Below are 27,749 nucleotides of genomic sequence, written 5' to 3' on the forward strand. Positions count from 1 at the left end.
TTTTCATCAGGGAGGTTGACATGATTTTGAGGTTGTTTTGCTGGCAGAGTTCGATCAGTCTGTTGCCGTTTTTGTTGGTGAATTTGTGTGCAGGGAAATTTCCTACTGTTTTTCTGTAGCGTTTTTCTCTGCTGATTTGTGCGTTGAAATCGCCTAGTAGAATTTTCGCGTTGTCTTGGGGTATTTTTGCCAGGGTGGTTTCGAGTTTGTCCCAGAATTTGTCTGTTTCTTCTGGTTTGTCCTTGTTGTCTGCGTTCGTGGGGGCATGTACGTTGATGAGGGTGTAGTTCTTGTTGGCGTGTTTGATTCGCATGGTCATGAGCCTGTTGTTGATCGCGTTGACTTCTTTTACTGAGTCTAGGATGTTTTTGTTTACTGCGAAGGCCATGCCGAGGAGTGCTCCTCCTTTGCCGATTTTCCTGTTGGTTCCACTCTTGAAGAATCTGTAGTTTCCGTAGTCTATTGTGTCTGAATCCGTGTACCTTGTTTCTTGTAGCGCTAGGATCGAGATCTTTTGACTGGTGAGTTCAGTTGTTAGATTGTGTAATTTTCCCGTTTGTATTAGTGTCTGTATGTTGAAGGTGCCAAAGTATGTGTGTGTTTTCTTGGGTAGTTTGCCAGAGCGCTCCGACTCGCCCTTTAGTACATCTCCAGGTCCCCCAGAATCCGAGTGCCTGGTTGCCGTCTTGCGACGGGTGGATCGTCCACCTGGGGTAATGTTGTTTTTAGGTGTACTTGCCATTATGCTTGTAATTCGTCTGGCTTGCGCCAGTTTGGTAGAACCAGGGATTTTCAGTTCCTGGAGCTCGTATCAGCCGCACCATTGGTGACAGACGCTGGCCAGAGTACAGGTGGTTACCACACAGACGTGTCTGGGCTTTTGTGTTAGTTTTCTTCGTTTCGCCGGTTTTTACTCAGGGTACTTATCCTCGAGGATGTGATAGTTTTGGTCCGCCCCGAGTATTTGATTTCCTCGGTGCCACCCATATCTGGGAGGGTTTCCCCTATCCGCCACCTGGGGAGGCGCCCGATGGAGGAGCTATCAACCTCACACGGGTGCTGTAATTGTTATTATTATTATTATTATTATTATTATTATTATTATTATTATTATTGGTGGTAGCAGCAGTAGAAGAATTTCTTGCCAGTATGAACCTTATTAGTTCTTAGTCAGTTTATTTACTCACATTGTCTGTATAGACACTCATATCATTATACGGGGTGTTCAAAAAGTCTCTCCGCAGCGCCATAGACGCGCGTGCCGTATGATTGTTCGCCTGCCTGATATACTTCCCTTCAAGTGGACTCTCCCAACATTCCACTGTTTCGTTTATTTCAGCCAGCGTCAGATGTATCGTTGGTGTGTGTCGTTACGTGTTGACGTGAACGTGTAATTTTAGTTCCCTTGTTCGTTTGTTTCGTTTTTGTCACTGTTAAAATGCCAACCATTGGAGAACGTGTGTTTTTAGTCTAACAATTGTTCAAAGTTGGCGGTAAATACAGTTTCAGTTCGTCAAATATTTAATTCAGTTTTCCCGGAGACAACACTCCCACATCGCGATGCTGTGCAAAATTTGACTAACAAATTTCTAAGTACAGGTTCAGTGACAGATGCACCGAGAAGTGGTCGTCCTAGCGTTTTGTTTGAGGATAAACTACTCGATATTTCCGATAAAATGTCCATGAGTCCGAACAATTCAGTAAGAAAACTCGCCCAGGAAATCGACGTCAGTGTCGGAACGGCCCACACAACTGTAACGAAAAAATTAGATCTTTTCCCATAGAAAGTGACAGTTTTGCAATAACTGAAAAATACTTATCAGGGGTATTCTTAATGAAACGTTTTTCACTGATGAGGCGTGGTTTCATTTATCCGATTACACGAACTCGCAAAATTCTCGTATGTGGAGTACTGTAAATCCATTGTGTATTCATGAGGAACCACATTGTTCTGTGGAAATAGGAGTCTGAATTGCAATTTATCCACGTCGTATTGTGGGTCTCATATTTTTCAACGAAAGAATAAACGCACAACAATACTGCAGTGATATTATGTACCCATTCATAGGAGAACTTGTGTTAAGTGAATTAATGAACGGTTATTTTCAACAAGGTGGTGCAACCTCGTATGCAGCTCGCATTTCAATGTCAGTGCTTACTGATGTTTTTGGTGATCGCATAAATTCACGGAACTTTGGCCTCCACGATCGCCTAACCTAACACCACCTGACTTTTTCTTCTGGGGTGCAGCGAAAGGAACTGTCTATAAAATCCATCGATGAATTGAAGACTGCAATATCCACTTTCACTGTTTCTGTTACAGAAGAAATGTTACAGCTTGTGTTTGGAGACATGATTAGACGAATTGAATAGTGTATTCAACAACAGGGGGGACACTTTCAACATTTAACGTGAAAATTTGTAATTAAAAATGAATATTCAGTAAATTAATAACTTGTATTTCACTGAGATTCACTTCGGTATATTCACTGCGGCATACGGCAAGCGCGGCTAACAATCATACGGCACTGCGGAGAGACTTTTTGAACACGCCGTACTACTGCCTGTCATATTACATTATTGCTTAGGTAACTACGATACTATTACTTAAAAAGGATACTGTATGTGTGTAACCCTCGTCCGATGTAGGAGATGGCCTGATGTCCCTAATCAGATCAGCTTAAAGAAATAAACAAAAATAAACAATATAAGGAGGTACAATGTATGCAAAAACCTAACGGCATTTCCGCATACAGCTTTTCCGAACTGGCAAAGAAACTCTTGGATAAAATATTTGGGTTTAAAAAGTGTCGGAGTAAGCAAGTTACTACATGCGAATTACGGAAAATACTTGACGAAAAATGTTTCGATAAATTTAAGTATCGAAATTAAAGCGACCAATGATTTATTTAGACGAACCGTCGATTCTTACACATTACTCTGTGAATATACGTTGGCGCAGGGAAGTGTGCGAGCCGCTTAGTCTAACAAAATTGTCAATAACGTTTCACTGTCGTGCGTGCAAACAGTTATATGGGTTTCGTCTCGTATTTACTTCTCTTTCATAAATACTGATTTTTTTTCATACGGGGATCGGTGAAAAATATGGAAAAAACAGTGAGAAATGCAAGCTTAAACATAAATGCGGTCTTAGCCAAGCTTGCAGGTTACGCAGTTGTATTTGACCACGTGTACAGCATATTTAGTACGCCGGAAGTGTAAGTCGCGGTCACGACAGGGTTCTGTATGGTTGTGATTGCATTATATCGGAAGCAACTGTCTTAGAATGTGCGCGAATTGTTTGTGTTCGTGTGGTGGGAGTTTGCGTGACCAAAGTAGTCGAAGTATCTGGTGGTTCAGGGCACCATATCGAATGTTTGTACGGCATACAGAGACAGCGGAAGAACATCATCTACTACGTCATAATATGGACCAAAATGTGTGTTGTGTGTTCATGGCAGACGGTCATGGAAGAGTACTGTGACGAAAAATACTTGCAAAAGCTCGTAACAGGAAAATGTGGTGCAGAAGCAATAAAACCTGGACTTTGGGACAATGGAGAAAAGTGATTTGGTCGGATAAGTTTTGCTTCACACTGTTTCGAAATTCTGGCCGAGTTTACGTCGTAATCGTTAAACATGGCGAAGGTTCGGTGATAATTTGGCAGCCATTTCTTGTTATTCCATGAGTCTCACGATTACTCTGCAAGATCACATTATCGCCAAGGTGTGTGTGCCCATTTCGGCTGATCAGGTCAGTCCCAAGGTATCCCGATTCCGCTGGTGATGCTGTGTTCCAAGACGGCAGGGCCTCTCTTCACAGAGCTGACATCGTCCAGAACTGGTTTTCTCAGCACGAGGTTGAGCTATCGTATCTCCTCTGGCAAGCACACTCCTCACTCACCAGATCTCATTATTAATGAGAATTTGTGGAGTACTTTGGAGAGAATGGTGCGTGATCGCTGTCCACCTCTACCATTGCTACCTTCAATTGCTCCGTTTTGTAGTAACAACGGCGTGAGATTACTTTGAATACCGTAGGGCCTACTGGACACGTATTTTTCTAATCCGAGACGACCGAAACAATGTTAAATGCCAACGGTTTCCTTACACCGTATTAGTCATGATAATGTGTCATGCCGACGAGTAGTGGTAGACCCAGTTTACCCTGAAGAAAGGAAATTGTGGCATAAGTTCGTAGAGATATTGGTTTGCCTGTTAGTATTCTAAATGGTACCGGTTATTCATGTATTACCTTTTTTATTTGTAGATCAGTATAGCTACTTTCGTTTACATACAGTCATTTTGTCATTTGGAGGTTGTGAGTGAAGCTGTGGACGCAAGAAAATAGAGCGCCACATGGAGACATCGGAACATTTCAACGTATTTTTGTGTTTGAGTTCAACACAGGGTTGACAGCAGCGGAGGTAGCCAGAAACATTTGCGTCGTGTGCAGGGATACTGCCATTGGACAGAGCACGGGAAGAAAATGCAAATGGCTCTGAGTACTATGGGACTTAACATCTGAGGTCATCAGTCCCCTAGAACTTAGAACTACATTACTGGCCATTAAAATTGCTAACCAAGAAGAAGATGACGTGCTACAGACGCGAAATTTAACCGACAGGAAGAAGATGCTGCGATATGCAAATGATTAGCTATTCAGAGCATTCACACAAGGTTGGAGCCGGTGGCGACACCTACAACGTGCTGACATGACGAACATTTCCAACCAATTTGTCATACACAAACAGCAGTTGACCGGCGTTGCCTGGTGAAACGTTGTTGTGATGCCTCGTGTAAGGAGGAGAAATGCGTACCATCACGTTTCTGACTTTGATAAAGGTCGAATTGTAGCCTATCGCGATTGCGGTTTATCGTATGGCAACATTGCTGCGCGCTTTGGTCGAGATCTAATGACTGTTAGTAAAATATGGAATCGGAGGGTTCAGGAGGGTAATACGGAACGCCGTGCTGGATCCCAACGGCTTCGTATCATTAGCAGTCGAGATGACAGGCATCTTATCCGCATGGCTGTAACGGATCGTGCAGCCACGTCTCGATCTCTGAGTCAACAGATGGGGACGTTTGCAAGACAACAACCATCTGCACGAACAGTTCGACGACGTTTGCAGCAGCAAGGACTATCAGCTCGGAGACCATGGCTGCGGTTACGCTTGACGCTGCATCACAGACAGGAGCGCCTGCGATGGTGTACTCAACTACGAACCTGGGTGCACGTATGGCAAAACGTCACTTTTTCGGATGAATTCAGGTTCTGTTTACAGCATCATGATAGCCGCATCCGTATTTGGCGATGTCGCGGTGAACGCACATCGGAAGCGTGTATTCGTCATCGCCATACTGGCGTATCACCCAGCGTGATGGTATTGGGTGCCATTGGTTACACGTCTCGGTCAGCCGGCCGCGGTGGTCTAGCGGTTCTGACGCTGCAGTCCGGAACCGCGGGACTGCTACGGTCGCAGGTTCGAATCCTGCCTCGGGCATGGGTGTGTGTGGTGTCCTTACGTTAGTTACGTTTAAGTAGTTCTAAGTTCTAGGGGACTTATGACCTAAGATGTTGAGTCCCATAGTGCTCAGAGCCATTTGAACCATCGTCTCGGTCACCTCTTGTTCGTATTGACGGCACTTTGAACATTGGACGTTACATTTCAGATGTACTGCGACCCGTGGCTCTACCATTCATTAGATCTCTTCGAATCCTTATATTTCAGCAGTATAACGCACGATCGCATGTTGGAGGTCTTGTACGGGCCCTTCTGGATACAGGAAATGTTCGACTGCTGCCCTGGCCAGCACATTCTCCAGATCTCTCACCAACTAAAAACGTCTGGTCAATGGTGGCCGAGCAACTGGCTCGCCACAATACGCCAGTTACTACTCTTGATGAACTGTGGTATCGTGTGGAAGCTGCATGGGCAGCTGTACCTGTACACGCCATCCAAGCTTTGTTTGACTCAATGCCCAGGCCAATCAAGGCCGCTATTACGGTCAGAGGTGGTTGTTCTGGGTACTGATTTCTCAGGATCTATGCACCGAAACTGCGTTAAAATATAATCACATGTCAATTTTATTATAATATGTATGTCCAATGAATACGCGTTTATCATCTGCATTTCTTCTTGGTGTAGCAATTATAATGGCCAGTGCCGACTGCGGTGGTCTAGACGTTTTAGGCGCTCAGTCCGGAACCGCGCGACTGCTACGGTCACAGGTTCGAATCCTGCCTCGGGCATGGATGGGTGTGATATCCTTAGGTTGGTTAGGTTTAAGTAGCTCTAAGTTCTAGGGGTCTCATGACCACAGATGTTAAGTCCCATAGTGCTCAGAGCCATTTTTTATAATGGCCAGTGGTGTATTTAAAACTAACTAACGTAAGGAAATCTCACACATCCATGCCCGAGGCAGGATTCGAACCTGCGACCGTAGCGGTTGCGCGGTTCCAGACTGAAGTGGCTAGAAACGCTCGGCCACACTAGCCGGCGGGAAAAAAATTGTTTTCTCGTTTTACTGGGATCTTTTTGTCATTAGTAACTCTCCACTTTCAGGAATAAGTTCGGGGTTCGATAAAGATCCATTAAAATCGTTAATCGACTATGATCCACGTCAAATGCCATGAATTGTGTGTGATTAGTCCACCATCGTGGTACTTTTGCATGTTGTGGTGGGGGGGTAGATTTGAAAAGTGTGGTGCAATTCTGCTTGCTCGTCATCATTTGGCTCACGAACAACAGCAACCATTTCCATCCGGTATCGTTAATGGTGACGAGAAATGGTACCTTTATGCTAATATAAAGAAAAGAATGAAATGGTTGAGCCCAAAAAATACATCAACTACTTGTACAATGACCTACGTCCATCTATAAAACATAATGTTATGCATCTGGTGGAACCATGACGATGTTGTGTACTATGAATTGCTTCCCCGACGTGTAAGCGTCACGTAGGGATTACACTGCTGACATTTATAATCATCAACTGCGACATCTTGCAGTTGCAGTCCAAGAAGACTACAGAAAGTGATGCTATTGAAGGTAAACAATATTACACTACTGGCCATTAAAATTGCTACACCAATAAGAAATGCAGATGATAAACGGGTATTCATTGGACAAATATATTATACTAGAACTGACATGTGATAACATTTTCACGCAATTTTGGTGCATAGATCCAGAGAAATCAGTACCGAGAACAATCACCTCTGGCGGTAATAACGGCCTTGATACGCCTGGGCATTGAGTCAAACAGAGCTTGGATGGTGTGTACAGGTACAGCTGCCCATGCAGCTTCAACAGGATACCACAGTTCATCAAGAGTAGTGACTGAGGAAGTGTGACGAGCCAGTTGCTCGGCCACCATTGACCAGACGTTTTCAGTTGGTAAGAGATCTGGAGAATGTGCTGACCAAGGCAGCAGTCGAACATTTTCTGTATCCAGAAAGGCCCGTAAAGGAACTGCAACATGCTGTTGTGCATTATCCTGCTGAAATGTAGGGTTACGCATGGATCGAATGAAGGGTAGAGCCACGGGTCGTAACACATCTGAAATGAAACGTCCACTATTCAAAGTGCCATCATTGCGAACAAGAGGTGACCGAGACGTGTAACCAATGGCACCCCATATCATCATGCCGGGTGATACGTCAGTATGGCGATGAGAATACACGCTTCCAATGTGAGTTCACCGTGATGTCGCCAAACACGGTTGCGACCAGCAGAATGCTGTAAACAGAACGAGGATTCATCCGAAAAAATGACGTTGTGCCATTCGTGCAAAGAGGTTCGTCGTTGAGTACACCATCGCAGGCGCTCCTGTATGTGATGCAGCGTCAAGGGTAACCGCAGACACTGTCTCCGAACTGATAGTCCATGCTGCTGCAAAAGTCGTCGAACTGTTCGTGCAGATGGTTGTTGTCTTGCAAACGTCCCATCTGTTGACTCAGGGATCGAGACTGCTACTGAGACGAGGCCGTTGGGATCCAGCACAGCGTTCCGTATTACCCTCCTGAACCCACCGAGTTCGTATTCCGCTAACAGTCATTGGATCTCGACCAACGCGATCAGCAATGTGTGCGATACGATAAACCGCAATCGCGATAGGCTACAATCCGACCTTTATCAAAATAGGAAACGTGATGGTACGTATATCTCCTCCTTACACGAGGCATCACAACAGCGTTTCACCAGGCAACGCCGGTCAACTGCTGCTTGAGTATGAGAAATCGGTTGGAAACTTTCCTCATGTCAGCACGTTGTAGGTATCGCCACCGGCGCCAAACTTGTGTGAATGCTCTGAATAGCTAATCATTTGCATATCAGAGCATCTTCTTCCTGTCAGTTAAATTTCTCGTCTACAGCACGTCATCTTCGTGGTGTAGCAATTTTAATGGCCATTAGTGTATTACGTTACTGTAGTGTAGCATGTGATAACCTGCGGCTCACAGCTGGTCCGCTTCAGGAAGCGTTTATGTGGACGAGGCGGTGCCGTGTTGCAGGCGTGGAGCAGGCGCACGCCGTGGGCCGCGTAGCCAGCCTGCTGTCGGTGGAGGGCGGCCACAGCCTGGGCGCCAGCCTCGGCGTGCTGCGCGCCATGTACCAGCTGGGCGTGCGCTGCCTCACCCTCACGCACACCTGCCACACCCCTTGGTGAGTAGCCCGTCTCTCCCACTCTGCCCAGCCTTAGTGTGCTGTGCAACGCTGCGTACAGCAAAGACAGTCTTTGACTAAAAACTGCATCAACACTGGGGTTGAAATTAGGCGTAATCCTGACCAGGCAGAGCAGTTCAGTAGAGAGAAAACCCATCATCACGACGGGTGTTTTCTCCACTTGTTCTCAAACTTAACGAAAGAGAAGGTTCCAACCCAAGGCAACAAAGGTGCCTTAGAATTTGCACAGATGAAGACATCGAAGTTACTTTTCTCACTTTTGTTGCAATGAATCCACATCTGAGCACACGGAAGTTCAAGGTTGTAACACCTCGGTTCTGTTTACAGTGATTAAAGCTATAGAAAGTGTGGTGTCACTGCCAGACACCACGCTTGCTAGGTGGTAGCCTTTAAATCGGCCGCGGTCCCTTAGTATACGTCGGACCCGCGTGTCGCCACTGTCAGTGATTGCAGACCGCCACACGGCATGTCTAGAGAGACTCCCTAGCACTCGCCCCAGTTGGACAGCCGACTTTGCTAGCGATGGTTCACTGTCTACATCGCTCTCATTTGCCGAGACGACAGTTTAGCATAGCCTTCAGCTACGTCATTTGCTACGATCTAGGAAGGCGCCATATTCACTTACTATTCAAATGGTTCAAATGGCTCTGAGCACTATGGGACTCAACTGCTGAGGTCATTAGTCCCCTAGAACTTAGAACTAGTTAAACCTAACTAACCTAAGGACATCACAAACATCCATGCCCGAGGCAGGATTCGAACCTGCGACCGTAGCGGTCTTGCGGTTCCAGACTGCAGCGCCTTTAACCGCACGGCCACTTCGGCCGGCCCAGTTACTATTCCCTAACAGATAATATTGTGAATCATGTACCGTCAAGAGCGACGTTCATCGTTAATAAATTAGAGTTAAGTATCAAACTAATTACATCCTCATTCTGAATTCTAATTCCTTGTCGTGTTCCAGACCTCACGTCAGTATAGTCCTTACGTCCTCACGCCAGCCTGCGTGAGCTAAAACGCGTGCATTTCGGCCTCCACTAGTAACACGGTGTTGGCTCTTCTGCCAACACAACAGAAAGAATTATTTAAAAGTAAGAATAGAATTTTTAGAGGGGAAATTAGTGTAGAATCAGAGTTCGGTAATTACAGACCAAAATTATAGTATATCAGAAAGTAGTTTAACGTCTAAGTACAGCAAAGCCACGGAAGCTCCGTCATAGATAAGGCAGTGACGTTAAACTCTTGTGATGAAAAACCTATAAAAAGGCCTGATCGTCATTATTGCCGCCTTTTTTCCTTGATGGTTTCGTTAAAGTGCGGGTAACCCATATCAGTCAGTGAGGCAATAATTAGATTGGACTTTATCGTGTTAAGATTCACGATAAACTGTTAGAATATTACGGAGATTAAAAGTGATGTAGTGTACGATCTCTGACTGTTGGTAGCAACAGAGTATTATGGGGATTTTAGGACTTTAGTGCTAGATTGGAACTTAACGGACATATAGACGACAGAAACTCAAGTTATCTACTGATACGAGTGAATTCAGAGGTACCGGTATTCAGATATTAACGTGTGGACCTTGAAAGTGTCGTGTGCCGTTAGTTGTCAATCTGGACGTAGAGCGTGTGCATATCGGCATTTGTGGACTATCTAGATTCCTCCAGGCTAGGATCCTTTAAAATAGACCATCATCCATCACCATCTTAGTCCTTGAATACAGAGTGAAAGTGAAATACAATGGTGTTCTACTTATTTCCTTTACCTAGTACTAATCAGTGAAGGTTATACGGAACCAATGCTATTCAGCAGTAAGTCAGCATCATCTAGCGGAAAGCGTAGGCATTAACTAACACGCTAACTGAAGTGAACGTTTACGTGTTTACGGACTGCTTAATATGAACTTTTGTGACTCTTTGACGTCCTCACTCCCTCCGAAAGGTGGCCCAGGCTGTCATAATCATAAAAGGGGAGAGTTTTAGCCGGGCAAATTACTAAATAAAAGCGGTATTTATAAGACTCGCAGTAATAGCAAAACACAAGGCTCACACCTCATCGGAGAGTCACCGCTGTCACGTCGGGAAGTAAAGCCGGAAAACCTACCGACGATACGTATCTACGAGCAGACGTCGATGTGGAGTACCTAAAAAGGGAACCACAAGAGAGTTGCGGATGTTTTAAGGTGATTTCTAAGAGCAGAGTAAATCTCATCCTAACATGACTCCACTTTTATTCATAGTATGCTCACTAACACCAAGCATTGCTTAGGAATGATGTTCAGAATCATGTCAATTTTAGCAATGGGCACAGCAGCACATCCTTGCGAACCAGCACTTCTTCTCCAATGTTTCTTTTATGGATTGTCCACCCCCGGTAGCTGAGTGGGATAGTTGGCCTTTGGCTGTGCTGCGGTGAGGACGCGCTGTTTGTGTTCCTGCCGCGGAGCGACGCTCGTGTTGTTTACATCGTACTCGGCCGATTCGCGCGTGCCGTACTCAGCATATAGATCACTATGGCGCACCAGTACAGAAAATCGACGCTCAAATTTACGTTCCGCAACGAATTTGCACGGCCCAAAGCAAACGATTTCTACGAGAAGAAGTTAATATTCCGGCGACCGAAATTCTCGGCATGCACTTGTCCATTGTGAGTAGTATCGTATATGTCAAGATCATCAACGACGCAACATGAGAACGGATCCTTCGGGAAACGAAACAGGGCCTCCGTTTCTGCCATGCTGATGGCAATGTAGGGACTGTGCACGTCGATTATTCTGGCATGGGACTTGGCACGATCAGACTTTTCGAACTTCCTTTCGAACTACCGGCGGAGGACGTCGTGGCAGCGCTGCGCCCCTACGGCACTGTGCATGATCATATTGCGGAAACATGGACGCAATTCCAGACATATCCTGTGCTGAACGGAGTCCGCCAGGTCCGAATAGAACTTAAAAGACATGTACCATGTACCATAATATCAGTGGCTGCCGTGCCATCGTCATCTACGACGGGCAACCAAAGACCTGCTCTGGTTGTGGGAAGGAGGGACACCTCAGATCCGAATGTATCCGACGTCTAATCACTCAACTGCCGCCGGCTGCCGCGGACCCGCCGTCGCAGCCGACCGTGCTTCCCGTGACTTATGCAGCAGCCCTCACGACAGCTACCACTTCACCACGACAGCCGACATCCACTGTTGGGTCGCGGCTCCATCCTCCAATACAGGGCGATGACGACACACCCGTTCCACAAGGTACGGATTCAACTCCGATGCAGCCGCCCCCGTCGACGGATAACAAGATACATGACGACAGCATGGCCGTAGACTCGCTTATTGTGCCTACGGCTGCCTTTGTGCCGGAACGTCGTGAATCTTTGCCATCGTCTGACACAGAAGGACACACCAGGAAGCAACGCTCTCCGAAGCGACGGAAGTGGAGGCGTAGAGCAACTTCCGAACGGGATGCGGCACAGCCTCCAGAGGACGACGACTCCACCTTCTATGACGACGCTACCACAGAGGCAGCCGCCATTTGCTGCAGTGTGGCAGCACCGAATGGAACTGAGGACAAACCACACGCATCTACAGTGGCAAAATCGGATGCCGATACGCAGGACAGATGCTGCCCACCACCTTCTGGAGTGCAAGCACCCATGCCGTGTCCTGAGGAAGCTAGGGAAACCGATCTGGCTTTGAGTTCCCCGACGTGGGCGGATGACCACGACGACGACGGCACCATGCCAGTTACGCCAACAGGGCCCACGCCATTGGCGCCGGCTCTCTAGAAAGGACTGCAGGTGAGGTTTGGGGGGATGCGGAGGTGTCAATACAGTCAGAAGTGTCATAGGTAATTCCAGTCTTAATGGATAACTTAGCACCTGCGGTTCGGCAACAAGCTTATCGTATCGCCACGATTAACCTCAACACGATACGAACGGCAGTGAAGATCCAGTTGCTGCGTGAGATGCTTCGTTCTTCGGATGTTGACATTGCCCTGTTGCAAGAAGTGTATATAGCGGCCCTCCCCGTTTTCTACGGTTATGTGACATATGTGTCACTGGCGGACCGGAATGGCAGCGGTACGGCAATACTAGTGCGCGACGGAATTGCCATCGAAGAAGTGACTTACATTCCCTCAGGAAGGGGGCTGGCGATCACAGCACTGGGCACGCGCATCATTAACATTTACGCTCCATCAGGAACTGCCCAACGCCGCGAGTGATCGCTGTTCTACTCCGAGGATATCGCCCCCCTCATTATCAGTCGCTTCGATCAACATATCTTCGGCGGCGACTTTAACTGTGTGCTCCACCCCAAAGACCAAGTCCCTCATTTCTCGACTTGCCAAGAACTTCGGCTCCTGGTTCGTGATATGCTTCTCACCGACACGTGGGAGACAGTGCACGGTGACCGTCCCGGGTCGACATATCTTACTAATCACTCAGCCAGTCGCCTAGACCGCATTTATTTCTCAAGAGCGCTAGCGCCGGGAGTGTAGGACGCCGAACTTTGGCCGCTTGCCTTCTCCTATCATAGCGCTTTCATATGCACACTCACTCTACAGCAGCAGCGGATATGGCGCAGCCCAGGACCCTGGAAGCAGAATGTGGCACATCTTCAAGCCCCGGAATGCCGTCAGATTATCGCCAACACATGGATGGATTGCGAACGTCGTCTTCCCCGATACCCTTCGACTCTAGCGTTTCGGCGTGTGCTAACACATTTCGGAAAAGATATCGCAGCGTGGCATCGTCATACATTGGACTTTTATTACACGATGCTCCGCGAACTCGCCAGCCAACCACCATCTCCAAACCAACAAATGGACAGCCGCCGAATTAAAGGTAAAATATTGTCGCTTACGAGGAAACTTTTGGAGGGGGTTGTCGTGCGAACGCGACGTCAAGACCGAGCGGAAGGAGGAAACCCGTCTATGCATCACATCGTGCTCGACAGCCGCCGACGCCGACAGTAGCTGATCACGGAACTCATATTGCCAGGTGGTAGGGTCGTAATGACTCAGGCGTCGGTTACAGAAGCATTTGCAGATCACTATCACCGGTTTTACGACGAAGTGAATACAGAGGAAGCGGACGAGCACGACATCCTGCAGCACGTGTCGCACACCCTCGACAATGAAGCAGCGGCGACGCTGTTAGCTGGACTTACACGGGACGACATCGAGGATGCGCTTAACAAGGGAGCACTCAACAAATCTCCCTGGCTAGACGGACTGCTGCTCGAGTTTTATCGGACTTTCCGCGATCTAATGATGCCCCGACGGATCACCATGTACCAAGAACTGATGACCCCCGGTTCACACGTGCCACCTGGATTCGTGGAAGGTCTCCTCATACTGATACACAAGCCTTCCAGAGGTCGGACGGTCGAGGACTACAGGCCAATTACAATGCTCAACGCGGACTATAAAATCTTCGCCCGACTACTCGCCAGCCGCATAAAGAAGGTTCTGCCCCTACTCCTCTCCATGGAGCAAACGACACAGGGTGGAGTGACCAACATGCAAACGGCAACCAGCAAATGCAGGGATTTAATAGCTATCGCCACATCCTATCGCCTTCGAGCTGCTCTGATCTCCATTGATTTCGACCACGCCTTCGACAGAGTTCACCAGAAGTTCCTTCTGTCCGTTATGGCCCGCATGGGCTTCCCGCCTGACTTTCTCGACATCTTTCAGCGCCTTTTCCGTGGAGCTGCATCCCGTGTACTTGTGAATGGACGGATTGCAGGTCCCTTTCCGATCCGACGGTCAGTTCACCAAGGATGCCCACTCTCCATGATCCTTTACGCGATCGCACTCGAACCACTTGTCGGAGGGTTGAAAAACAGGCTCTCGGGCATGTCATTGAGGGATCACACATTTCACTGCAGGATATATGCTGCTGACCTTCTGTTACTTGCCCGATCTGGTGACGAGGTACGCTCGGTGATACAATGGATCAATCGCTATGGATTGGCAGCGGGCAGCCTCGTGAATGTGGCCAAGTCGGCAGCGATGCCCATTGGGAGAGGTCTACAGGAGGACGCTTTAGCCCCACTCCCACTAGTCAACAAGATCAGGTTCTTGTGCATAACATTTACACAGGATGTGCGCCGCACGGCTGCCATGAACTATGTACGATTACTACAGGCAATACGCACAGAAGTTCGCCGGAACCTACTTCGACAGATGGACCTCCTACAGCGTGTGGAATACCTCAACCTTCACGTGGCTACTAAGATGATCCACATGGCTCAGGTCCTACCGATATCGACAGCGATGGCACGCAGACTGCAAGCAGCGTTTGGATATTACCTTACCGCCGGACACCTATTCAAAGCCCGCTACGAAACACTCACCCTCCGCCTGCGTGATGGCGGACTGATAAATGTACGAGCGAGAGCTACAGCGTTATACTTGTGAACAATGATGAAATTGTGGACCCACAAAGATGTTTCCCTTACGGGACGTCTGTTAGAGGAATTGCTGCCGGCGTCTCTTCTGCCACCTGTCACGATTGCGCACATTACACCCTCACTCTCGCACCTCTCGGCATTTATTCTTGAGTATAGTTACGTGTACCCAGACCTCCCCAACGCTCGCGCTCCCAAGGCGAGAGACGTTTACGGGCTGCTGCTAAGGTCCATCCCTCACAATGTGATTGAGACGAAAAGCGCGACCACCCTATGGCCTGCAGTGTGGAGAGCGGTCCAGAAGCCTTTCCTCCGCACGCGGGTACGAGCCGCGTGGTACCAGGTGATGAACGGGAAGGTTGTAACACGGCAAAGGCTGCACGCTATTGGGATGGCGGATTCCCCCCTTTGCCCAAGTTGCCACTTCGTGGATACTGACGAACACCGTTTAACATGTGGATCGGCGTCAGAGGTATGGCTGCTAGTGCAGAAGATCCTCGCCTGCTACCTACGTGTCGCGCCTCGCACAATTGAGCCACGGCTCCTCCTTTGTCCAGAGGATACTTATTTCCCACCTGCGAAGACTCGCGCTCTCACATGGTTTAAAGGCATGTCCATATACTACCTCTTTCGAGATGATGAGAAGATGGTACTTGATTACTGGCAATTTCTCCAGGACAGTCATAGCACACTTGAGTGTACACCCCGATACCGACAAATATTTGCGAACTATTTGCGCAGTGTCTTCGATAACCCCCCTCACAGTTGGGGAGTACCGGGCAGAGGTTGACCGCCATCATGGAGCTCCACACGCTGCAGAATGTTTTATCAATTTGGAACATGGAATCGATACGCAGATGAGCCATGCACATGGAATGGCGTGCGGGATTTGGTTACATTTTTTTTTTGTCTATCATCATACTATTAGTTTCGAATTCTATTTCATAGTTTAGAAGGAACTTTTGTTCTTTTGTTGCTACGAATGTACATTCTACTTTTGTTTGTCGTAACTGAACGACGCCTTTTTCCATATAAAAAAAGTTGGTAGAGAAAAATTTACAATTACAACAACAAAAAAATAAAAAAATAATCTTAAAAAAATAAAAACAACAAAAAAATTAAAAAAAGTGGTCAGCGCTCCACAATGTCAATCCTAAGGGCCCAGGTTCGATTCCCAGCTCGGTCGGAGATTTTCTCCGCTCAGGGACTGGGTGTTGTGTTGTCCTAATCATCATCATTTCATCCACATCGATTCGCAAGTCGCCGAAGTGGCGTCAGATCGAACGCCTTGCACCTAGTCACACGACATTAACATTTTATCGATTTACGTCCCTTCTCAAATAAAAGGCAGCTTAATACAGAGAACATGTATTACTGGTGTAGTAAAAACGCAGGATGGCTTTGACAGATGGAGGTAGTGTATGATTTGGGATATTCGGTAGTTCTATTTTTGGCCATCATTTCATCATTGGTAACCTAAACGGCAGCTCATATGTCAATTTTATCAAACAAGTGCTTCCTCGTTTCTTGAATGATGTGCAGTCAACAATCAAATGATTATTTCGTACCAACATCATGGATTCCAGGATGCACGTCGTGTCTAGAAGCGAAGGCATCATGCCAGATAGATTGGTCGTGGACGAGCATGGATTGGCCTGTTCAGAATGCTGTCGATATTACTCTGGACTATTTTATATGGGGATAAGAAATGCCATGATTAACGCGATTGCGCTTTAGCAGGCAACACTGGAAGCAGTGATGTATTTTTTCAGCCAATGTGTATATAACTGAAAAATGTCAGTAGAGATCCTCCATTCTGTTTATTTTTAAATATACACTGTTCACTGACATTAATGTGACCACTTCACAAAAGCGTCAATAACCACATTTTGGAGCGCGGACCGCTGTTAGGCGTGGATGAAGAGGGCCAGTGAAGCTCTGGTAGGAGCCATGCCGACCCCAGTGACGTGCTAAGGTGCGCTAGGTTTCTCGGTTGAGGATCTATAGCGGGTGCAGTCCGGTCGAGATGGTCCCTGAGATTCACGATTTGTTTGTAATCCGCGGAGTCTGGAAGCCAGGGGACAACGGCAAACTCATCCTGAAGCACCCCCAACCATGCATGTACACTGCGAGCTGTGTGAAATATTGAATTGTCCTGCTGGCAGGTGTCATCGTGTCGAGGAAAAACAAACAACAGGTAGGGGTGGACATGGTCCCCAACTGCAGGTGGATACTCGCGTTGAGCTGCTGTGCCTTCCAGAATGACGAGATTACCCAGACAATGGCACGAAACATATAACATTCCCTCCTTCCGATTATGGTTGCAGGGTTTTTGCTTTCAGACGTTTCACAGCGTACACGTCTAAAGCCATGTGTCCGATGAAGCTTTAAAGGTGATTCATCTTTACAGCTGCCAACACGAGTAACGAAGAAGTAAATGTCCTTGGAGTAGTGAAGCAACTTAAATCACTTAATAAAAGCAAGTCTTTTGGTCCAGACTGTACACCATTTAGGTTCATTCGGAGTATGCTGATGCTTTAGCTGCATACTTAACAATCATATACTACCGTTCGCTCGACGAAAGATCCGTACCTAAAGACTAGAAAATTACACAGGTCACACCAATTTTCAAGAAAGGTAGTAGGAGTAATCCACTAAATTATAGGCCTATATCGTTAACATCGATATGCAGCAGGATTTTGGAACATATTTGCGTTCAAACATTATGAATTACCTCGAAGAAAACGATCTATTGACACACAGTCAACATGGGTTTAGAAAATATTGTACCTGTAAAACACAACTAGCTGTTTATTCACATGAAGTGTTGAGTGGTATTGACAAGGCATTTAAGATCGATTCCGTATTTGTGGACTTCCAGAAGGCTTTTGACACTTTACCATTCAAGCGCCTCGTAGTGAAATTGCGTGCTTATGGACTGTCGTCTCAGTTATGTGACTGGATTTGTGATTTCCTGTCAGAGAGGTCATAGTCCGTAGTAATTGACGGAAAGTCATCGAGTAAAACGGAAGTGATTTCTGGCGCTCCACAAAGTAGTGTTATAGGCCCTTTGGTGTTCCTTGTCTACATAAACAATTTGGGACACAATGTCAGCAGCCGTCTACGGTTGTTTGCAGATGACGCTGTTGTTTATCGACTAGTAAAGTCATCAGAAGATCGAAACAAACTGCAAAACGATTTAGAAAAAATATCTGAATGGAGCGAAAAGTGGCAGTTGACCCTAAATAACGAAAAGAGTGAGGTCATCCACATGAGTGCTAAAAGGAACTCGTTAAACTTCGGTTACACGATAAACCAGTATAATCTAAAAGCCATAAATTCAACTAAATACCTATGTATTACAATTTCGAACAACTTAAATTGGAAGGAACACATTGAAAATATTGTGGGGAAGGCTAACCAAAGACTGCGTTTTATTGGCAGGACACTTAGAAAATGTAACAAACCTACTAAGGAGACTGCCTACACTACGCTTTCCCGTCCACTTTTAGAATACTGCTGCGCGGTGTGGGATCCTTTCCAGATAGGACTGACGAAGTACATCGAAAAAATTAAAAGAAGGGCAGCACGTTTTGTATTATCGCGAGAAATGGGAGAGAGTGTCACAGAAATGATACATGGACATCATTAAAAGAAAGGTGTTTTTCGTTGCGACGGAGTCTTCTCATGAAATTCTAATCACCAACTTTCTCCTCCGAATGCGAAAATATTTTGCTAACACCGACGTACATAGGGAGGAACGATCACCACGATAAAATAAGTGAAATCAGAGCTCGTACGGAAAGATATCGGTGTTCATTCTTTCAACGCGCTATACGAGATTGGAATAATCGAGAATTGTGAAGGTGTTTCGATGAACCCTCTGCGAGGCATTTGAATGTGATTTGCAGAGTCTCCATGTAGGTGTGGAAAGGCCTCCTGTCGCCACTCAGTGGACTTTCAGTCCCGATAGTCACGTGCCTTCCTCGCCGATGAACGGCAGTTAGTATGCGTGTATGAACCAGGCGCCTGCTGCGGAGGCCCACGAGCAAACACGTTCGCTGAACGCTCGTCAAGGAGGCACTGCTGGTAGCCACTCGGTTCGCCTGGACGCCCAGTTGCACGTCTGATCGCCGGTACACATCTCCGCAGACGTCTTCCACTACTGCCATCTATGGCCCGTGGTGCACCACAGCTGCCTCTAAAAATGGTTCAAATGGCTCTGAGCACTATGGGACTTGACATCTATGGTCATCAGTCCCCTAGAACTTAGAACCACTTAAACCTAACTAACCTAAGGACATCACACAACACCCAGTCATCACGAGGCAGAGAAAATCCCTGACCCCACCTGGAATCGAACGCGGTGACCCGACCGCGGGAAGCGAGAACGCTACCGCACGGCCACAAGTTGCGGACCAGCTGCCTCTGCTCCGGTTTTGGGTAGCGGCATTTACACACTTCCCAGTCTCGGAAATGCTTCCATCCTTGGCCCGAAAGTCAATGACCATTTCTTTTTGGACGTAAATAAAACGATCCGCTTCCCACAACGACTGCACTGTTTACCGGGTCCCCCTGACACATTTTATGCACACTCCACTGCTTATGGTGATACCTAACTTCTGTGAGTAGTTGCCGCACATTGACGTCGAACATAGGCGGTCACTAGTCTGCGCATGTAAATTCGTATAATATAGTAATGTTAACAATGCAGTTTTTCTGAGTCCTAATCAGATTGCATATCATATCAGTCTCCGTGCAAGGATGAGTAATACAAGTGCTCCCTGTTAACTCGTGTAATTCATTGCCATAGAGAATATTTTGGTCACGTGTTCAGATTGGTACTTTTCAGCCACGTCCAAGGGAGCAGGAACTGGGATGGAGAGTTTCCCAGCTGGAAACTGTTCCGTGGAGGCTTTGCCAATTCCGGAATTTGCTGACAGAAAATTCCGCAAAAGTAAATTCCAGGAAAATTTCATGGGAGCCGTAACTCTGAAGCTGATTTCATTTGTTTCTACAACAACACATCCTAGAAAAAATATATCTGCCTAGCGTTTCTATGTGTACTTGTTAGTTAGTTGGTCTGTGCAATAAAATCAACGACTTGCCTGAAATTTACAGCACTGCACGTCTGTGACCAGTGCCAGTTCTCAGAAACGAAAAAATAGCCAATGCTCTTCTGCTACACACGAGCTAGTTTATAACTTCCTATTCTCCATGGAAGCAAATAACTAACCTCAACTGAATGCATAGAAATATAACCTGAGAATTTTCGTTTTGTTTTGATAGAAGTGACCTTTCAAAATTTCGTTCGAAAATTCTTTTAAAATTCCATTAGCGATGAAAGATACAGTCACAGATTCGGAAGCTCAGTTTCTGTACAGAGACATTCACAAGGCCATAAATGAGGAAAATATAATTGTGAGATAATGTTGCCAGGTTATGTGATAACTGCAGAAATCTGTAAACAGAATAGATTTGTTTAACATCGCTTTTGTCTGAATTCTCCTAAGCCATTAAAAAGCGTAATTCGAAAAGTGGAGTGCTGTGGAATTTCTGATTGAAACGCACCAATTCAAAGATATCTTCCAGATAGGTGTGCTGCTCTCGCCAAATAATTACTACATACGTGTTCGTGTGTTACACTGGTCCACAGTGGGTTTTGTACAGAAACCAAAGTACAGGGTCTTCATTGATTTAGATGCCCCGAATACGAATTTCACGATCAAAACTGACTACTAGCTCAGGGTTAGAAGTAAACTGGGACTTTACGCTTCACGTTTATTGCTGCGGTAATCAACAGTAGATATACATTAATTGAAATTTCTTAGTTTATTCACGCCGTTTCTCTGCCCTCCTTTTCTGGGTACTCTCTGGAGTATCTCTCTGTAGCAACCAGCATAAATCAGCCAACAGAGCTGTCAACAGTCCTGTCTACCGCTATTTAGGAGGAGAAATGTTCGAATTGCTCGCTATGGTCATCACTGAAAGCACCACAGTTCTCTGGGAACACATCACGATGAGAGTAAACGAAGTGCATCTTCAGGGTCATACAACCTCATGAACGTGAATGAGTTCGTGAACAAAGTCCCTATAATTTTCGGCTCTCCTGTTCCCGAAGAACAGTCTTGTCACGTTACGAAAACAATGTCATGCTTGCAGATGACACTGCTGGAGTGGACTCAGAGAGTGTACCTCGAACAGTCGGTACACCTGTGGACCGATGAATTTCCGGTTTGTGATCTTCTCTGTACTGAGTCTTGGAACTGCTTACACTGGCACTGCAATGCTGCTTCATTCCTGTGCACTGTTAACAAATGTTGACACCAGTCCCAAATTAATATGTGACGCAGGGAGAGCAAGTTTTTTTCGGATCTACCAGAGGTTCTTTCGCAATAATTTTTTCACACAAGCACCAGAGTTGTCGTGGAGGCCATTCCCACTGTGTGTAGTGATTTTTTTCTTGCGCAACTGTCCCACTCGCATAGGTATCAATATTTCGTGTAACCTTCTTGCATACCCAACCGCGTCACAACAGCTTAGAAATATCCACTTGCCACCCATTCATACTTATCGTCATTAACGCCGTTTCCAACGGATTATTGCCGCACGGCGTAACCGCGTGGTCTTAGGCGTATTGCCACAGTTCGTGCGGCTGCTCTCGTCAGAGGTTCGAGTCCTCCCTCGGGCATGGGTGTGTGTATTGTATCTACCGTAAGTTATTTTAAGTTAGATTAAGTTGTGTGTAAGCCTAGGGACCGATGACCGCAGCAGTTAGGTCCCATAGGAACTTACCACAAATTTCAATTTGTACAACGGATTTCAACATGGCATAACTCTCTGTAGGTAAGGCACAATATGCTGTAGGTATGGATGATTTTATTTGTGTAACAGTACAGCATTAAGGCTTGATTTTGAGTCATCTATACAGAGTCTCCACTCGTCCGACTTGTATGTAATGTTCATGTCTTCGAGCAAACCGTCAGTGTCACTGGTGAACGGAATTTCGACTTCAGTACTGAAATTACACTTTTTTCTGAATATCTCGGCCTTACCCTTTGGTGGATCAAAATCCCTAGTCAGATCACTGAGTTCACTCTGTGTGATTGTGTTGTTATCTAGACAATGATATCCTGTAAATGTAGGTTTAGCGTCACTGGCGATGATCGCACTTTTTCGACTGTATGTTTCGGTTCAGCACCGTCGCTGTCAATGCATGGTGGCGGTACATATTGACCTAACAGGAATTGGTAATCCTCCGCCATGAGCCACAGAGCAATGACAGACGGGATATAAGGATATTGAATATTACTCTTCAAAATGGTTCAAATGGCTCTGAGCACTATGGGACTTAACATCAATGGTCATCAGTCCCCTAGAACTTAGAACTACTTAAACCTAACTAACCTAAGGACAGCACACCACACCCAGTCATCACAAGGCAGAGAAAATCCCTGACCCCCGCCGGGAATCGAACCCGAGAACTATTCCTCTTCCTCTTGTCATTGATCCCTTTCTTGAAAGCAGGTACCATACGAAATTAGAGGTTCGATGCATGTTTTGGTGTTAACGCCAAATAGAAGGCACCGCGAACTTCGTGGAGACCCTTTTACCGGGAATTCAAGCGTTCAATGTAGACGAACAAGACGAGCAAGAAACGTTTGCAGCCAACGATTTATCTCAGTCTCGAACTCGACATCCGAAATGCAAGGCGTAAGCGTCACTCATTATTTTAGAGAATTGTCGAATTCTTGAACCACAAAAAACATTTGCAAAATGGTTCAAATGGCTCTGAGCACTATCGGTCTCAACATCTTAGGTCATCAGTCCCCTAGAACTTAGAACTACTTAAACCTAACTAACCTAAGGACATCACACACAACCATGCCCGAGGCAGGATTCGAACCTGCGACCGTAGCAGTCCCGCGGTTCCGGACTGCAGCGCCAGAACCGCTAGACCACCGCAGCCGGCAAAACATTTGCACAAATGCAATAAATGTTATCAGGTTTGTTGCTGCAGTTGCAGGTCGTTTTCGTTGAAGTGTACATACGCAAAATAGCTCAGTTCTCCAATTTCTATACTTCACCACACAGCACACATTCACTACCTACCACCAAGACATTCAAGTAACCAGTGAACTAATATAGCACAAGAGCACGCAGCCATGAAAACCGACAATTAATATCGCTTCTGGTCTGTAAACTCAATAATGCTCAAGTTAGTTGATGATGTGCACATGAGTAATGGTGTAAAGCAGTGTTTCCAAATTGTGTTGGAAACATTTACCTCATTACCTAGGGCAGAGGAACCCCTGTCACAATGCCTTGGCATGTAGCTCTTATAGTGTCCCATAAGTGTGACTGTGAAACGTTAACACCTTATTTACTTGTAATCTTGAGCTAGGATACAATTTAAACATTGACATTCGTATTCAGTGTATCTAAAACTATAGTACAACTACTTTTATTTGTGTAAAAAATAAAAAAAGTGGAAATTTGTGGACATACGTCCAAAACTACATTACGCTCTGCAAACCGTCGTGAAGTGCACGGCAGAGGGTACATTCCGTTGTACCAGTTTTGGGGCATCTTCCCATTCCATTCAAGTGTGCTGTGCTGGAAGAACGATTGTTCGAATGCCTCTGTGCGTGATGTAATTATTATAATCTTATCCTCATAATCAATGTGTGAGCGATATGTAGGTGGTGGTGGTGGTAGGATGTGCCTAGCGACATTATTTAGAGCCGAAATTAGAATTATATTTTTACCTTCTGCTGCTGACGGGCGTTGATATACAGGGTGAGTCACCTAACGCTACCGCTGGATATATTTCGTAGACCACATCAAATACTGACGAACCGATTCCACAGACAGAACGTGAGGAGAGGGGCTAGTGTAATTCTTTAATACAAACCATACAAAAATGCACGGAAGTACGTTTTTTAACACAAACCTACGGTTTTTAAAATGGAACCACGTTAGTTTTGTTAGCACATCTGAACATGTAAACAAATACGTAATCAGTGCCGTTTGTTGCATTGTAAAATGTTAATTACATCCGGAGATATTGTAACCCAAAGTTGACGCTTGAGTACCACTTCTCCGTTGTTCGATCGTGTGTATTGGAGAGCACTGCAACATACATCGCGTTTCTACAGAATGATGTGCCAACGTTGCTCGAAAATGTCCCACTGGAAACGCGTCGACGTATGTGGTATCAGCATGATGGTGCACCTGCACATTCCGCAATTAACGCTAGGCTGACCCTTGACAGGATTTTCGACGGGCGTTTCATAGGACGTGGAGGACGCAGAAATTGGCCAGCCCGTTCTCCTGATCTTACACCTCTGGACTTCTTTCTGTGGGGTACGTTAAAGGAGAATGTGTACCGTGATGTGCCTACAACCCCAGAGGATATGAAACAATGTATTGTGGCAGCCTGCGGAGACATTACACCAGATGTACTGCGGCGTGTACGACATTCATTACGCCAGAGATTGCAATTGTGTGCAGCAAATGATGGCCACCACAATGAACATCTATTGGCCGGACATGTCGGGACACACTCTATTCCACTCCGTAATTGAAAACGGAAACAACGTGCGTACGTGTGCCTCACCCCTCATGGTAATGTACATGTGCGTCAGTGAAAAAGACCAATAAAAAGGTGTTAGCATGTGTACGTAATGTGCTGTTCCAGTCTCTTCTGTACCTTAGGTCCATCACCGTTCCCTTTGGATCCCTACGTAATTCGGTGCTCTCCGATACACACGATCGAACAGCGGAGGAGTGGTACTCAAGCGTCAACTTTAGGTTACAATATCTCCGGATGTAATTAACATTTTACAATGCAACAAACGGAACTGATTACGTATTTGTTTATATGTTCAAATGTGCTAACAAAACTAACGGGGTTCCATTTAAAAAAACCGTAGGTTTGTGTTAAAAAACATACTTCCGTGCAGTTTTTATGGTTTGTATTAAACAATTACACTAGCCTCTCTCTTCACGTTCGGTCTGTGGAATCGGTTCGTCAGTATTTGATGTGGTTTACGAAATATATCCAGCGGTAACGTTAGGTGACTCACCCTGTATATCAACGGGGAGAGGTGAAAATGTGTGCCCCGACCGGGACCTTGCTTACATGGCAGACGCTCCACCCATCTGAGCCACCGAGGAAACAGACGACAGCGCGATTGTAGGGACTATCTCGCGCAGGCCTTCCGCGAGACCCGCATTCTCACCTTGTATGTCCACTCACTACGTTCGTAGTGTCCCACTCCAACACACTCATTACTCGTGGAAGACATTCTTACCAAGTCCCGTAAGAGTTCTGCGAATATGTGTGCATCCGCACAGAAGAAGAAGGTCGTGGCCGGTGTTGCTAGAACTATATACTTATATGGATGGATATGGTGTCTGTTCTTTCGGACATGTCTGAAAGAACAGACACCATATCCATATAAATCAATCATTTAAAGCCGGTTCTTAAAACTTCGTTAGTAGACTTTCTCGGGATACTTTACGACTATCTTCAAGAGCCTACCAGTTCAGTTTCTTCAGTACCTCTATGACACCTTCCCATGGATCAAAAAACCTGTGACCATTCGTGCTGCCGTGGTCTCTATGCTTTCAATGTCCCCTGTTAGTTCTATTTGATACGGGTACCACACACTTTAGTAGTATTCTAGGATGGGTCACACGAATGATTTGTGAGCTATCTCCTTTGTAGACTGATTGCACTTCCCCATTATTCTACCAGTAAACTGAAGTCTTTACCCACGGCTGAACCTATGTGATCATTCCATTTCATGTCCCTACTGGGTGTAAACCCAGGTATCTATACGAGTAGGCCGAGTACAACACTGACTCATTGATACTGTAGTCGTAGGATGCTATGTTTTTTCGTTTTGTAAAGTTCACAGTTTTGCATTTGTAACCATTTAAAGCAAGCTGCCAATCTTATCAATATCTGCCTGAATAGCTTCTCTCCGACAGTACTGCATTGTAGATAACTGCATCATCCGCAGTGAGTCTGAGGCTACTATTAATATTGTCTGCAAGGTAATTAATGTAAAACATAACCAGCAAGGGTTCCAACAAGCTTCCCTGGGGCACGCAAGAAGTTAATTATGCATTCAGTGTTATTTAAAACGTTAAAGAACTTCACCATATTACTTCATTTTCCCTCGGTATTTCAAAATCGCCATTCCTCTGTACAGTTTAACAAACAAATGCCGAGTTCTTGCACTCGGTTCTGCTGTCTGCTTTTGCTGCAATAGCTCTCAGATAACCGCAAAGATTTAGCTATCTTATAATTAATCGCACTCTCACATGGGAACTTCCGCTATTTTCATTTTTACACTAAAGATTCAAAGAAACTGGTACACCTGTCTATGGGGGGGGGGGGGGGGACGGCATATAGGGCCCTCGTGAGCACGCAGAAGTTCCGTAACACGTCGTCGCATGGAAATGACTAATGTGTGAAGTATCCCGCCCGGTTAGCCGTACGATATAACGTACGGCTTTCCGGATTTGGAAGAAGCGCCTGGTCCCCGGCACGAATCCGCCCGGAAGACTTGTGTCGGGTTCCAGTGAGCCGGTTAGTCTGTAGGTGGTTTTTAGGCTGTTATCCATCTGCCTCGGCGAATACGGGCTGGTTCCCCTTATTCCACCTCAGCTACACTATGTCGGCGATTGCTGCGCAAACACGTTCTCCCCGTACGCGTACGCCACCTGTACCACGCAAACATAGGGGCTACACTCATCTGGTGTGAGACGTTCCCCTTGGGAGGGGGGGGGGGGCGCAGTAACCCTGATAGAGTGCTTTGGTGTGGGGAGGCGGAGGGGTGAAGTGGACTGCGGTAGTCGTCGTGGAGTTGTGGACCACTATGGTTGTGGGGACAGAGCCTCTCCATTTCTACCCCCCCCCCTCCGGTTAACATACAATACACTGTATGAAGTAGTGCTGAAGGGAACTGACAACATGAATCCTGCAGGGCTGTCCATAAATCCGTAAGAGTACGAGGGGGTGGAGATCTCTTCTGAAGAGGACGTTGCAAGACATCCCAATTATTCCCAATAACGTTCATGTCTAGGGAGTTTGGCGGCCATCGGAAGTGTTTAAATTCAGAAGAGAGGTCCCGGAGCAATTCTGGACGCGTTGGGTGTGGCATTATCCTGCTGGAATCGACCAAGTCCGTCGGAATGCACAGTGGATATGAATGGATGCATTGATCAGGCACGATGCTAACGTATGTATCATCTGTCAGAGTCGTATCTAGACGTATCAGGAGTCCCATATCACTCCTACTACACACGCCCCACACAATTACAGTGTCTCCACCCCTCTGACATATAGGGTCCATGGATTCATGATGTTGTCTCCATATCCGTACACGTCCATCCGCTCGATGGAATTTGAAACGAGATTCGTCCTACCAGGCAACATGTTTCCTGTCATCAGCATTCCTAGTTGTTATTTGACAGCCCCAGGCGAGGCATGAACCTTTGTGTCGTGCAGTCATCAAGGGTACACGACAGGGCCTTCAACTCCGAAAGCCCATATCGATGATGTTTCATTGAATGGTTAGCATGCTGGCACTTCTTAATAGCCAAACATTGAAATCTGAAGCAATTTGAGGAA

General features: G+C 46.2%; 1 protein-coding gene across 1 annotated transcript in view; it reads left to right on the plus strand.

Annotated features, from left to right (window-relative positions):
• The window catches only part of LOC126092242 (dipeptidase 1-like), a 704,929-nt gene that overhangs the window by 369,533 nt on the left and 307,647 nt on the right, over nucleotides 1-27,749 (plus strand). Inside the window, exon 7 of the mRNA XM_049907748.1 lies at nucleotides 8,518-8,668. Coding sequence (XP_049763705.1) covers nucleotides 8,518-8,668 — 151 coding nt within the window. The remainder of the gene's footprint in view (nucleotides 1-8,517; nucleotides 8,669-27,749) is intronic.

Source organism: Schistocerca cancellata, chromosome 7 (genome assembly GCF_023864275.1).
Source record: "Schistocerca cancellata isolate TAMUIC-IGC-003103 chromosome 7, iqSchCanc2.1, whole genome shotgun sequence".
NCBI lineage: Eukaryota > Metazoa > Arthropoda > Insecta > Orthoptera > Acrididae > Schistocerca > Schistocerca cancellata.